This window comes from Cyprinus carpio, chromosome A18, assembly GCF_018340385.1.
Source record: "Cyprinus carpio isolate SPL01 chromosome A18, ASM1834038v1, whole genome shotgun sequence".
Classification (NCBI taxonomy): domain Eukaryota; kingdom Metazoa; phylum Chordata; class Actinopteri; order Cypriniformes; family Cyprinidae; genus Cyprinus; species Cyprinus carpio.
Genome location: NC_056589.1, coordinates 29,269,954 through 29,285,379, shown reverse-complemented (window position 1 = coordinate 29,285,379; position 15,426 = coordinate 29,269,954). Strand labels below are relative to the sequence as shown.

The 15,426-nt window shown below is 33.2% G+C and overlaps 2 protein-coding genes across 2 annotated transcripts in view; both read right to left on the bottom strand.

Annotated features, from left to right (window-relative positions):
* The window catches only part of LOC109073248, a 28,751-nt gene extending 27,490 nt beyond the window's left edge, over nucleotides 1–1,261 (bottom strand). The window contains exon 1 of the mRNA XM_042775759.1: nucleotides 668–1,261. Coding sequence (XP_042631693.1) covers nucleotides 668–740 — 73 coding nt within the window. The 5' untranslated portion in view covers nucleotides 741–1,261. The remainder of the gene's footprint in view (nucleotides 1–667) is intronic.
* Nucleotides 1,262–4,816: 3,555 nt separating this feature from the next.
* The window catches only part of LOC109063759 (AT-rich interactive domain-containing protein 3B-like), a 43,444-nt gene continuing 32,834 nt past the window's right edge, over nucleotides 4,817–15,426 (bottom strand). The window contains exons 5-9 of the mRNA XM_042775757.1: nucleotides 9,697–9,880; nucleotides 8,283–8,542; nucleotides 6,654–6,911; nucleotides 6,102–6,191; nucleotides 4,817–5,173 (exon numbers count right to left, since the gene is read on the bottom strand). Coding sequence (XP_042631691.1) covers nucleotides 5,028–5,173; nucleotides 6,102–6,191; nucleotides 6,654–6,911; nucleotides 8,283–8,542; nucleotides 9,697–9,880 — 938 coding nt within the window. The 3' untranslated portion in view covers nucleotides 4,817–5,027. The remainder of the gene's footprint in view (nucleotides 5,174–6,101; nucleotides 6,192–6,653; nucleotides 6,912–8,282; nucleotides 8,543–9,696; nucleotides 9,881–15,426) is intronic.

Below are 15,426 nucleotides of genomic sequence, written 5' to 3'. Positions count from 1 at the left end.
ATTAATTAAAAAGACAAGCACAAAACCCACTAAAGATGCGTTAACTTAAACCAAGAAAACAAACACACGATTTAAAAACCCAACAGCACGTGTCAATCTGACTCTCTGCGCATGAGCGCCACCTCGAGGCGAAGCAGGGCTGAGTTCTGGTTAACTCGACCTTAACTAGTTTCCAAAACCACAGAATTAGCTGATAACTAGTCTACGACTGAAACAGAAATATAATAATAAATATTTAAAAAAAAAGATAGCAATGACAGCAACACATAGGGTAACTAGGCCCAACATTCATCACGTTATAATATGTAAACTACAAACAAAAAAGATTGTTTGACTGACTGATTGTATTATTAAACAGTAAATCGCAAATCTTAGAAGCGGTTATGAGACGGAAGTGCATTCTGGGATAGACTACACCCTCAGACTACAACATTCACACACAATCTGATGTTATGAGAATAATTTTGTTCCCTTTTAACTTCTGAGGACTGTTGTTGTACAGTAAACGGTTTTTGGCGCGCGAAATCTAAGCGATAATTATTATAAACTACTTACCACACCGTGTCAAAAACTGGACTGATGTTTGCAGTATTTCTGCTTCAATATTTTGGTCATTCTACATCGAATTCCCACTCTTTATGAAAATATACTAACGTTATAGTCCTACCTATTTGAAGATCGTTCTGTAGCGTCAAATTCTTTCTAAACAGCCACTGATTTCGGACGCACCGGAGTATCATTAAATGTGTTTTTCGCGGCTGAGGTAAGCAGCTAAATGAATGCGACCAATTTGGCGCGGAAAAGCTGCTTTGGCATCACGTGACCCCGCGACGCTATTTAGGCCGTTTGTTAAGCGGCGTAGCCTACCATCAATCCCAACGTATATTTACATGAATCCCAATTTATATTTAATGTATATTTTGTTCTGTTTTTAATCAATGTGACTGCAATACTTTTTACGTCTTGAAATTTTAAATCAACTGAATAAATACAGGCGTCACGTGACCTCGACTTTGCTTGCAGAACGCATTCCCGGATTAATGCGTAAAGTTATTCCTGCCAAGCACACAGTTTCTTCTTTAATTCCCAAAAGTCACCATATTCAGGGCTGAAGAAATCAAATGTTAAAAATCTGTACAGAAGGACCACTGATCTGTATGGAAGCTTATTTCCGCCACAGAATCTTGCAAATCTGACTTTTTTTGTTTATTTTTTGTCAGAAGTCTGATATTTCGCTTTTTTTTTTTTTTTTGCCACTGAGATAAATAAATAAAATTAACTCCAAGGAAAAAGTAAAAAAAAAAAAAAAAAAAAAAAAATTAAACAGTTGCAAAAAAAAAAAAAAAAAAAAAAAAAAAAGTCTGACAAAAGTCTGATAAAAAGTCACAATTACATTTCTAATTTTATTATTCTGTCCGTTCCATCAGTGGGAACGTATGACATTGTTCCTGGATGCTGGAAAACGTTTATGGCTCTAAAACGTGTAGCATTTTAAAGCATTAGACACAGTTACAAAAACAGAAAAATATAAAACTGGGACCAAGAATCTGCACAAGGCTTTTAATCCAGTTCAAACAGAAGAAGAGCTGCAGCAAACATGAAAGATCAGAGCATCGAAGTCCTGAGAACAGACAGAAAGCACATCGATATGGCCTTCAAACCTCATCCGGACCAGACCCAAACATCTGACCGGACAGAGATGAGTGTAAGTGTGTTTCCCCGGTCAGCTGACCCATAACATCACAATCATACAGACCCGTTTAATCAGACGAGCGTTCCTGACCTGTGAGGCTGAGGTCATCCGGTCTTTGGTTTCTAGCCGTGCAGCAGTTTGATTTGGTTACGGTGAGCAGGTTTGGCCACCTGATTGTACAAATGCAACAGTTCACGTTTGGTTTTGCCACAAGAAAAAGACACAAAGAGAAAGGAACGTCCAGCTCGAGGGATTCACGTCCAGCATTCCGGAGTCTGCGCAGGAACGGGAACGTTTGGCCTCCCGTCGTCATGGCAGCTTGAGGTATGTAGTGTAAATCTCCACAGCAGAGTCTGAGGTACTTCACCGCTGATTATGCATTTATATCATCTTAACAATAATGAGAGTTCACTTAAAAACATCACAGTTCTTCCTGAGAGAGACGCCTTCCTGCTGCGGAAGGCAAAAATGCGAGACAAAAGCATCAGGCCCTGAAGCGTCGGTGTGGATGAAAGAGGACGATGGTGGCGCGGAGATCCAGACGTCATATTGACCTTTATCTGACCGACGCTGAGCTGCTGCTGTGCTTGAGGAATGATTTGATGGTTACGCAGAGAACTTCATCACACCATTCATGGGTGAATCTCATGAAACCTCTAAATTAATCCAAAATCAACAGAGAGAAATAAGAAATCATATTTTGCATTAAGAAATTATGCCTGTTTTATGCCTTTTTTTCTGATGTTTTACGCTGTGACTATTATTTAAATATATGCATATACATATGTGCATATATATTTATTTTAAAAAAGAAAACAATATGTATACAATTACATTTATACATTATAAAATATATTTGCATATAATGTGCTTACATATATTTATTAAAATCTAAAAAATAAAATGTAAAATATGTATGCAAATATGTGCGCATATATATATATATATATATATATATATATATATATATATATATATATATATATATATATATATATATGGGCAGTGAAAATCGATTAATCGTCATAACCATAATAATAAAATAAATATTTATATACAATATGTATATAGAAATACTTGTAATATATATTTAGATATTTTATTAATATATAATATAAATCATATATAAATATATATGTATGTATGTATGTACATATTTCTTAAATATATACACAGTACACACACATATGTAAACACAAACTTTATTTTGGATGCGATTAATCATTTGTCAGCCCTAATATTAATATATATATATATATATATATATATTATATATATATATATATATATATACAGTATATATATAGGATGTATGTATGTATGTATGTGTGTGTGTGTGTGTGTTTGTGTTTGTATACATGCATATATATATAAAATTCTAAATTTCTTATTTTCTTTAAATTTTCTTTTGATTTTCATGCAATCATGAGATTCACTTTGATATTCAATTATTCAAATATAAAAAAATAAGAAATAAAATATGTATGCAAATACATGCATATACATCTATATATTAAAAAAAATAAAAAATAATATATATATAATATATATATATATATTATATATATATATATAGGATGGTTTATATATATAATATGTATATATATATATGTATATATATATATATATATGTATATATATATATATATAGTATAGATATATATATATATATATATATATATATATATATATATATATAATTTTTTTTTTCATGAGATTCACCCACATATTTAAAGCTGCACTGAGATCCAGCTGAAATGATTTGCTTTAGCAGATCTCAGACATTCAGCTGATTTCTGAGGGATCTGACAGGTGTTCTTGGCTCTGACATCATCAAACGAACGCGCTGCCGAACAGCAGATTTATTCCCAAGAACCTGACAGTGAGGTCCCGTCCTAAAACCACGCCAGCGTTTCTGATCCTGATGCATTAAAACCAATTCTACAAAAAAAAATTCAACTTATTCAGAGAAAGCCTAAACTAGAGATCCTGAGGTAAAAGACATCCCTGTAACGTCCCACCACTTAATGTTTGAGGTATGAATGTAAAACCTTGAGTGAAAAAGATCATTCAGGAAAAAAAGAAGTCTCGAAACAATCAGAAGACAGATCAAAACACACTCTAAATAAAAATCTTCAAGTTCTATAAAACCTGCCCGTCGTTTGGCTGAAGCTTCTGATTGTATTTAGCATTTTCTTAAACACGCTGGACATCATCATGAAACACGAGGAACTTGCATTGAATTGATTGTGACTTTTACATAAGACTGTCTCGTGATTCATGAATGAGTTCCAGCCACGTTAATTTTTGCCTGTGTGTCCATGTGCAAACTACAAATACACGACCGGTCAAGAGTTTGGGGTCAGTGAGACTTGTAATGTTTTTTAAAGAAGTCTCTTCTGTTCATCAAGGCTGCATTTATTTGATCAAAAATACAGAAAAATACAGTAATCTTGCGAAATGTTATTACAATATAAAATAATGGTTTCTATTTTAATATCCTTTAAAATATAATTTATTTCTGTGATGCACAGCTGAATTTTCAGCATCATTACTCCAGTGTAAAATGTCACATGATCTTCAGAAATCATTCTAATATGATGATTTATTATTAGAATTATCAACAGTTGTGCTGACAAATATGTTTTGAAACTGTGATACTTTTTTCAGGATTCTTTGATTAATAAAAAGTTAAAAAGAACAGCATTTATTCAAAATATAAATCTTTTCTAACAATATAAATCTTTGCTATCACTTCTTAACAACTGAACACATCCCTGCTGAATAAAAGTTTTAATTTCTTTCAAAAAAAGAATAAAGAATACAAATTTACTGACTGCAAACTTTTGAACTGTAGTGTATATTTCTAGAAAAGATTTCTATTTTAAATAAATGCTCTTCTTTTTAACTTTTTATTCATCAAAGAATCCTGAAAAAAAGTATATCAAGTTCCAAAAAAATATTGAGCAGCACAACTGATAATAAATCATCATATTAGAATGATTTCTGAAGATCACGTGACACTGAAGACTGGAGTAATGATGCTGAAAATACAGCTGCACATCACAGAAATAAATTACATTTTAATGTATATTAAAATAGAAAAACATTATTTTACATCAGAATAATATTTCACAATATACATTTTTTTTATCAAATAAATGCAGCCTTGATGAGCAGAAGAAACTCCTGTAAAAAACATTAAAAATTGTTCTGATCCCAAACTTTTGACCGTATGTCTGCAAACATGATGTGGACAGGAGAAAATGAGGTACTGGTTGTGCAACAGTTTGATTTTCAGCAATCAGTGACTTGAGAGCCAACCGGCAGACGGTTACGGGGAGCTCCGCCCCTTGGAGGAGGAGGAAGAGGCGGGGCTTTGGCTGAGGCCGGAGCTAGAGAAGGTGAAGCTGGGTCCCGCTGGAGGAGCGTGAGGCACATTCACACTCGCAGCCGCCGACTTCTGGGCCAACAGAGTTCCTGCGATAGAACACATGTCAAAAATGAGATTAAAACACCTACAATTCACTCTCGACGCCAGGGATTCCCACACTTTTCATCAGCTGAACCCTTTCAACATAACTTCTTTTCTTATAGTCATAATATTTCAATATTTTAGCAACACATTCACATTTACGGTTCTCTAATTGGTGGTTAATTGCAACATGGCATGAAAGCAAACATTAAAAACTTCAATTGTTTTATTTGAACCTTTTAGCTGGATTTTAAAGTGGACACAAAACTATATATATATAGATATATATCTATATCTATATCTATATCTATATAAATCGATATATATATATATATATATATATATGTGTGTGTGTGTGTGTATATATATATATATATATATATATATATATATTCAAAATAATAACCTTGATGTACTTTAACTTGATGTGCTAAAATAATAAAAACTAAAACTGGAAAAAAATAAATAAATACAATGAACACATAAAAAAAAAACCTAGTAAAAATTACAAACAGAACTAAAACATTAGCTAAAATTAAAATGAAAAATATAAAAACAAAGCCTAACTCAAAATGTTAATAAAAAACAACAGTATCTGAATGATACTAAAATAACACTGGTTTTAAGAACCAAATAAATCTGAATAATAATAATAAGAACAATAATGACAGTGATTACTATTACTGTTTTAACTATAATTACAAAAAAAGAAATGTAGTGTAAAATAATAAACATAATAAAAAAAACCCACTAATGCTAATATTTGTCTTAAATTCTTCCCTTTCAAGTGTTCAGACCTTCGAACATTAAACATTTCAAATGCTTGAGCTTTTATTTTGGCGGAATACGGCTACAGTTCTGTAAACATGTGTCCCTCATTTGGGAAACCCTGCTCTTCACAATGCATTCTGGGATTGGTTTTGTAAGCGATACCTGAGTAAACGATGCCGTTGACTTCCACCGACACACTGACACTCGCCGCTCCGCTGGAGGAAATACTCACGGACAGATCCTGCTTCTCATCTGCACACACAAACACTCATTATAAAACAGATCTTTCCGGTCCTTGATTCTGATTGGCTGAGCCACGTTCTAAGCTGTTGTAAATTACAAAGTAACAAAGTAACATACACCTTTATTTATGTTTGTGTGTTGCTCAGCAACCACTTTGTTGCAACCACAACTGTTTCTGAGGAACTACATTGTTTGGTGGAAGAATACTTTTTTTATTAATATCATTAGACTTTATTTGCTCTGTTTTATTTTGTGAAACCTTACTACGTATATTAAATAACCGTTTTATAAAAGCAATAAGTCGCGTGAAGCCGTGGTTTACAGTGAATTTATAACAGCTAAGCTCATGCCTAACCACGACCCTTAGCTTTTATAAATTCACTGTAAACCACGGCTTCATGGGGATTATTGCTTTATTAACACACACACACATCAGTACATCACAAACATCTGTCCGTCTGTCGCACTGACCCCTGGCCAGAGCTCCGGGCCGCAGGTTGACGGGGATCTGCGAGGCCATGGCGAGCAGGTTGTGCTGGAAGGCCTGCTGCATGAGTCTCTGCTGCTCCTCGGCCAGACGCAGCATCTTTCTCTCCGGAGCCTCCATCTCCAGCTTCTCTCGGAGCTGCTCCAGTGTCGCGGCCCGCGCCAGACCCGCCGCCTGCTGCTGCCCCAACACCAGCGCCACGGAGGACGAGCGGCCCGCCAGCAGAGACGAGACAGCATCGTCTGGAGGAGAGAGAGGAGAACGCATCTGATCAGAAACACACACCTGTGTATGAGCACAACAGTTAAGATTCTGCAGCAGTGCAGCTTGGTATAAATGGGTATCAATGCAATAAACACAAGATGTTCCAGTGTTATTTTAGTATCATTGACATACTTTTATTTTCTGCTTTCACTTGAATTTTAGTTCAAGTTTTAGCCATTTTGTTGTGCATTTTTAGGATTTTTTATTACTTTTTTTGGTCTATATTTATTTCAGCTAGTTTTTCATTTTAATTAATTTAGTTTCACTTGATGTACTAAAGAAACTAAAATTGGAATAAAGGTTAATAAATACAATATAGACATTAAAAAAAAAACTAAGATATTAACTAGAATAGAATTTAGAATAAAATGGAAAACATAAAAATAAAATCTAATTCAAAATATAAATAAAAACTCAAATAGTATCTGAATGATACTAACAAAAAAAAAATGGGTTTAAGAACCAAATAAAATGTAATAAAATGAATCATTAATAATAATAATATAATATTTTTTAATAATATTAAACAAGTTTTAATTGTAATTAAAAATTTTGTTTTAGCAATTTTTTGTGCATTTTTATTTTATTTTTATTACTTTTAAAATATGTCTATAGTTTTAACTTTATTTATTTTTTAAAATGTGTAAAATGTGTATATTTTTATTAATTTTTATTTATTAGTTATAGTTTATTTAGTTTTAGTTATTTTAGTGCTTCAAGTTAAAATAAACGAAAATGAGAAGTGTTGCCATACATCAAAATTTTATTTCAGTTACCGTTTATTTTACTTCAAGTTACAAAACTGTTTTTTGTTGTTGTTGTTGTTTTTATGTGCTTTTAGTTTTAGTTGGAATTAACAATAATAAACCTGTTTTTTTATCGTACTGCTGTCGTTTACAAATTACAATAAACCACTCAAGGTTGTGACATAATATAAAAACTATCAACTTTAAAAACCAAACCACAGGGCAGAAAATGACTGTCTGTGAGAGAACTAGTGTAAATGTCTGAAGATGCAGTTCATGTCAGTGTCAACAGGAGGCGCTGTAACACAACAAACACACCAGACTGAATGATTCTGGACAGTCTGTTCAACACGCTTTCTGTGTTCAAGCACTAAACCTGCATGAACACCAGCATGTGTCCAATCTCTGCACGAACCTACAGACTCTTTAAAAACAATAAATATAAGTCCTGTACTTTTAAGCAGGCCTGTCATGATTACTGCTTAATAACTGTTATTTGATCTCATTGCAATTATTTAAGATAACTGTGCAGTTTAAATTTCAATCACGTTTTGTTCATTGTACTGCCAGGTTGTGACATTAACTAATTTTTGCGTCACTCACCCAGTCCCTTCTTCAGAGACGGCCCCGGGGACGCCTGCAGTCCGTTCAGGGCCCCCATGGCTCCCAGCGCTGACAGATGCATCTTAGGCGGGGTCAGGATGTGAGGGGCGGAGCCAGGGGAGGGGCTAAACCGGAACAGGCTGTTGCTGTAACTGGGTCGACGGCCTTCGCGCCGGTTGCTGTCGATAGCAGCCTGCAGCTCGCTGGGAGAACTCAACGCTTTCCGCTCGCACTCGTACGGATACAGATACTTCATATACCTGAGACAGAGAAACAACACCAAACACATCAGCAGAACCTGTGGATGGATTTCATTCACATTTTGTTTAACAATTCTGGAGGAAAATCGACAAAATGCATTTAAATTTACTACGGTCGCTCCAGGCAATCTTGGATAATTTGCCATTTCAATACAAATTAATCACAACGAAGTGCAGTACTACTTAAAGCTATTGTCACGTTATGTGTGATTCGCATAATACATGATTTCAGTCTTAAAGTGACAGCAGCCTAATAAACCTGCTGCTGTCTGTCTGACACAAAAATAAACTGATATAAAAATCATCTGACAATAGTACCACACTAATAATGTAGTATTCTAATAAAAAAAAAAAAATCACAAAAATTCTGTTAATTACTGCCACCAACTCAGCCATTTTAATAGCTAAAATAAATAAATAAATAAATAAAAACAAACAAACAAACAGGTAAATAAATAAATCATGTGTCAGAATTTGGTAAGATACAACAATAACAGAAATTTATATATATATATTCTGCCACCAAATCAGAAATTTTGCAACAAAAAAAAAGAAAAGAAAAGGATATAATAATAATAATAATAATAATAATAATAATAATAATAATAATAATAATAATAATAAACAAACAAATAAATAAAGTGTCAGAATTTGGTAAAATACAATAATGACAGCATTTTTTTTCTGTTATGTATGACCCACTGTACATCTAACGTGGCATAATATGGTAAATGTAGCAATCAATTAGTTTTTTTTTGTTTTTTTAAATCAGCAAAATTCTTGAAATTACTGGCACATATTCTGACATTTTTACTGGGGAAGAAAAATCCTGGCAGGACTGATAATACAATGTGTTGTACTGCACACTTATTACCAGCTGAAAGCATCATAAATTTAGTTGCAACTCAATCCAGCTACAGAGAGAGTTCCTGCATCCACCCCCACACTAAAGCCATCCAAATCAAATCAGCAGATCAATAAATCAATAAATCTTTCACCTCGAGCTAATTAGGGGGAGGCAGAATGTGATGTGAAGAGACGAGAAACAGCAAAGAGAGATAGAAGGACAAAACCTCTGTTTAGGGGCGTCTCAAAGATATAAACCATCTAAATATAGTGTTTTCTGTTTTTGATTTGGGCCGTGTGTGTCGTACTGTGTGCGGAGCGTGAATGCGGCGCTGGTGATGGACGTGGGCAGGTTGAGACCCCTGGTGATCTCTCTCCAGATCTTCTTGTTGATGACCTCCACCAGTCCGCCCTTCTCCGTCACCAGCTTGTACAGCATGTACAGATCCAGAACCTGCTTCGCCATGATGGGGATCCTGTTCACCGGAGTCCCTGCGCAAACACCAACACAACCATCTGTTGACACCAAAACTAATCAGAAGCCAATAAATCACTCACAGCCACACAGTACAGTGATTTTACTGCCTCACATCACGCCTAACACACCTTAACTGCGGTATAATCATTGTAACGCATGACTGCATTATAAATCAGTGCCAAGAGGAACATAACAAAAGACACCCAACCCATGATCAATAAATCACGACATGAAGAATAAATCACAATAATCCTAATAAACACTCCTCTGTAGGGTCATACAGTTCACTGTGGGATGTGTGTGGTTGCCTAGCAACATAACTATCAATGATCAATGAACAGCATGTTAATATAGAACTCAACTAATGTGTGTGTGTGTGTGTGTGTGTGTGTGTGTACAGGCTCATCCAATCAGATGTAAGAATCTGAAACATCTTATTTTAATTAAACATTATATAAGGTAAACAGTAGATTAGATATTACTTTTTTATTGACATTGAAATAAGTTTTGATAGACATTATTGTTTATGCACTGTTGTTTATTGTTCTAAAATTCTAAAATTGTATTAATAACAACAAAACATTTTTATTTAAATATAATGATATATAAAAAATTATACACATGAAAAATGAATGACAAAAAGTAATATTTTACTTTGTAAAAATACACACTCAATTTTCAATGTGAAGTTTATTTTTGTTTTTTGTGCTATATACATTTTATTTTAATATTTACCAGTGTTATTTTAGTTTCCTTTTTCTTTATGTTTTTCATTATGTATTTTGTATGAATATTTTGTGAGATTTTATTTTTTTATTTACAATTTTGTTTTGTTTTTTATTTTATTTAGCTTTATTCTTCCTTTAGTTTTAGTTACATTTTAGTTTTTATTTATTCAAATCAAAAAATATAACTCCCCAACTTTACATTAATTATTTTATAAAACAAAAATTTAAATTTTAATTTATATTGTCAATAATTGTCTATTGTCAATACAGCAGTTACTGAAGTTTCAGTTAATGATAACAAGCCTTATATATATATATATAGTATACAGTACAAATTATACATCAGTAAAATAAAAACTTAAATATTTACTCTTAAATAAACATTGTTTTTCCATGTTTTTTTCTTAAACAACAACAAACAAACAACAATTAAGATAAAAGAAAATCTACAACATATTAAGCAACAAATTTGAGCTTTTTTCATTTATGTTTAAAAAAAAAACCAAACAACGAAAAAACCGTAAAACATCAAAAACCCATGTTTAATTTTTACTCCATAAACGCATTGAAATGCTTGTGGCAGATGTTGTGTTTGTATAGAGGTGAGAGTTCGAGTCGCCCACTGCAGCACTTCAAAAGACACAGGTGGGCTACAGACAGAAAAATACATATTAGCCTGCTTTACGCAAACAAGCTTAACCTGGATAATAGAGCCAACCTGCCCCAGACTTTTGATAGCCATGCATTCATCTTGTCAACAGCTTATCTTTAGGTCAGGGGCGGGTGGAGACGTTTGTCGTAGAGTTAAACACCCATATGAAAAGTACACAGCGGCTCCCTCTGATTGTGTTCTGAAATAAAACCCATTTATGAATCTATAGTAAAACCACCCAATGTGATGCCTTTAGACACAACAGCACAGCTGAACAGGGTAAAAATGTTAACTAACAGATATCACAATACTTTCCCTAGTTGATTAATCACAGGACATACGGACAATTGTTTTGTATTACAAGTTTTCTGAAATGTTTTGTTTAAATATGCAAATTACGCATTATCTAATGTGGAGTAATTTGCATCTAAACATTGGATAAATCCAGGTTCAAAACTCTTTGATTTTGTTGAGATATTAGACTTAAAGGGTTTTATAGAGGGGATTTTGGATGTCTCTTTTTATCACTCCAGAAATCAGAAAATACTGTCAGCAGACAGAAATAAACATATTTTTACGAATAAAATGTTGTAAAAATCAGTGTGAATGATATATGAACAAACCCCTCAGTAGAAACCTTCAGAATATAGAGAGGAATAAAACTCTAAGTTTTGGTGTATGTGAGTGCTACTGAAGTGGAGAAACAAACTCATTTTGAGAAAACGGCCTTTAAAAATATGTATTGTAAATTAAATCTAAAGATGGAAATTGAGAAAATGCAATTATAAAACCAGGTGAATGATGTATGAACAAACCTCTCAGTAAAAGCCTTTAGAATATAGAGAGGAATAAAACTCTAAGTTTGGTGTTTGTAAGTGTTACTGAAGTGGAGAAACAACTCACAGCCTTCAAAGAAATGCATTTTCACCATGTTTTTAGGATTAAAATGTTGTAAAAATCAGTGTGAATGATATATGAACAAACCCCTCAGTAAAAACCTTCAGAATATAGAGAGGAATAAAACTCTAAGTGTTGGTGTATGTGAATGCTGCTGATGTGGAGAAAAAACTCATTTTAAGAAAATAGCCTTTAAAAATATGTATAGTAAATTAAGATGCAATTAGATGAAAGTGCAATAATAAAACCAGGCAAATGATACATGAACAAACCTTACAGTGCAAACCTTCAGAATATAGAGAGGAATAAAACTGTAAGTTTATGTGTATGTAAGAAAACTTTTAAAGGTATGAACTGCTTTAAAAAAAAAATCAACAGATTCTTTTCACTAGTCTGAAAAAACACATTATGGAAGCAGAATAGACCGAAATCACAAAATTAATAAGTGCATGATATAACACACACAGACTTGGGTGTGATTCTTATCAACAGTGTCCTAGAGAAACAATTCACATGACAGCTTTACGATCTAGCTCTACAAAGCAAGACATAAAACAGAAATGCAAGAATGTGCAATGAAAAACAGTCAAAGTTTAAAGGTCGTGTGACGCGCCCCGACACGCACACATGACAACAAAAGGCTTCAGATGCCTGTGAATGTTTGAAACTCCACATAATGGGAGAACATGCGTGTCATTAGAGCAGCCGGTATATTTCAGAGCACGGTTTGATCATCTGGTCCAGAAACATCTCTGCAGTTCACTGATGCCTCTGAGCACCAACACAACATCAAACAATTAGTACAATCGCAAGGGTCAAAGGTCAGCCTGAGGTTATTGATGACTGAATTAAAACGCCGGTCAGCAGGAAGCCAGGCTTTTATAGGTCCACGCGCACACAGAGACTATAGAATGGATGACAGACAATAGAAACAACCCTGAATGATTAATACTGACTGCAGCTACATCACACATGATAACTGTACGCTAGTACTGAACACTAACTACAACACAACAACTGAGGAGATTTTGCTGTATAGTAAATAAAAACACTGCCATTCGTTCAGGGTCTGTGAGTTTTTTAAAAAAAATCTTTTTTTAAGAAATAATTTTTGTTGATCAAAAATACTGTAAAATTGTGAAGTAATATTACAATTTAAAATAGCTGTTTTCTAAGTGAGTATCTGTTAAAATGTATTTTATTTCTGTGATGTGCAGCTGTATTTTCAGCATCATTACTCCAGTCTTCAGTGTCACATGATCTTCAGAAATCATTCTAATATGATGATTTGCTGCTCAAGAAACACTTCTGATTATTATCAATGTTGAAAACATCACAATATTTTTGTGGAAACTGTGATACATTTTATTTTTCAGGATTCACAGATGAATAGAAAGTTCAAAAGAACAGCATTTATTTGAAATATAAATCTTTTGTAACATTAGAAATGTCTTTACTGTCACTTTTGATCAATTTAATGTATCTTTAGTGAATACAATTCTTAATTTCTCTAAAAAAGAAAATCTGGGTGGAAAGATTTCTGAAGGATCATGTGAAACAGGAATAAGAAATTGCAATAATATTTCACAATATTACTGTTTTTATTGTATTTTTAACAAACAAGTGCAGACTTGGTGACCAGAAGTGACTTTAAGTGAAAATTATATTATATACTATCTTTCTCTCTCTATGTAAATGTAATCATAAATTAGATTAAGTCTGCTACTAAACAGAAGCTCACTGTTGCTGGTTAGTTAACCCTCTCCGACAGTAACTAAATAAACAGGGTAGATTCACGATTGCTGAGGCCTGTAGTTCAGTGTGGCGCCACCGTTAGCTGAGAGCCGCGTTCTGATTGGCCCCAGGCTGACCCTCCCATCATGCCTTGCTGAGTTGATTTTCCCAGTGGGACAGGCCCATCAGGAGTGGAGTGATTAATGGCAGGCGGGGTCAGAGGTCACGCTGGTGGGAAGTGCTGCGGTTGAGGCCCCAGAAGGCCCCTCCCACGTCTCGTACTTCTGTTTGCACATGAAGAGCGTCAGGAGAACGCCAGAAAACACAAGCTGAAGGACATCACTGAACAATATGATATCAGTCAGTGGTCACACAAGTCTACTGCTTTTCACTAACCACTATCATCAGAAAAAAAAAATCAACCTATCAGAAAATGCATGAGAAAGCAACCTTAGGGTGAATTCAAGTAAACTGGGCCACTTTTTGTCCCCTTTTTTTAAATTAACCCTATTTAAATAAATAAGGGTAGTGTTCTGACCCACTCTATTACAGTCAACAAGTTTTAACTTTTTTTTTTTTAAAGAAAATTTGAGAATCAAAATAAAAAAAATATACAGTAATTAAAAAGATTAAAAAGATATTTGTATTTCAATAATGAGAATTCAGGTAAATGTCTTGAAAATAATGTCATAATGCAACGAAATACAAAAAAAGTAATAAGTTATAAGATCCAAACTGTGTATATATATATATATAGATATATAAAATTTAAATATATTACATATTAATATATATATAAAAGTGTGTGTGTGTGTATTTATATATATATATATATATATATATATATATATATATATCTTATAAATATTTTCATGTACTTCAGTACATAGAAACTACCACACAAAAATAATACATTTGTTCAGATTAGTAATTAAAAAAAAGATTTTTGTATTTTGTACAATAATGAGAATTGAGGTAAATGATGCAACAAAATACAAACAAGTCTTCATATATAATATTTAAACTGTATTTTTTAAACACAAACACACTCACATATATATATATATATATATATAAATGCAAAAAGTATTGGAACACAAACACACAGACACACACGCACACACACACACACACACTTATTCATTTGGCAGATACTTTTATCCAAAAAAACATGCAAAAGTTTGTTTTTTTTTTTTTTTTTTTTTTTTAATAAATGGAAACAATATATTTTGTAAATATGAAACTATGATAAATTATGCAATATAAAACAATATTATATAATATATAAAATTATTTTTATATATAAAATTCACTCTTCATTCAGATAAAAAACAAAGGTGAAGAGCACTTGAGCTGTAATTCAGCTGAGAACAGCATTCTGCCGCAAGGCTCCTGATCTCAATCAATAGTCTGACATTCAGATATCCACATTAAATATGGCTGATTTCACATGACGGACATGTGTGAATAATTCAGAGGCGGAGACTGACAGGCTTGTTTTATTTTTAATGCCAGGTCAGGGACATAAAAGGTAACGCTCAATGACTGC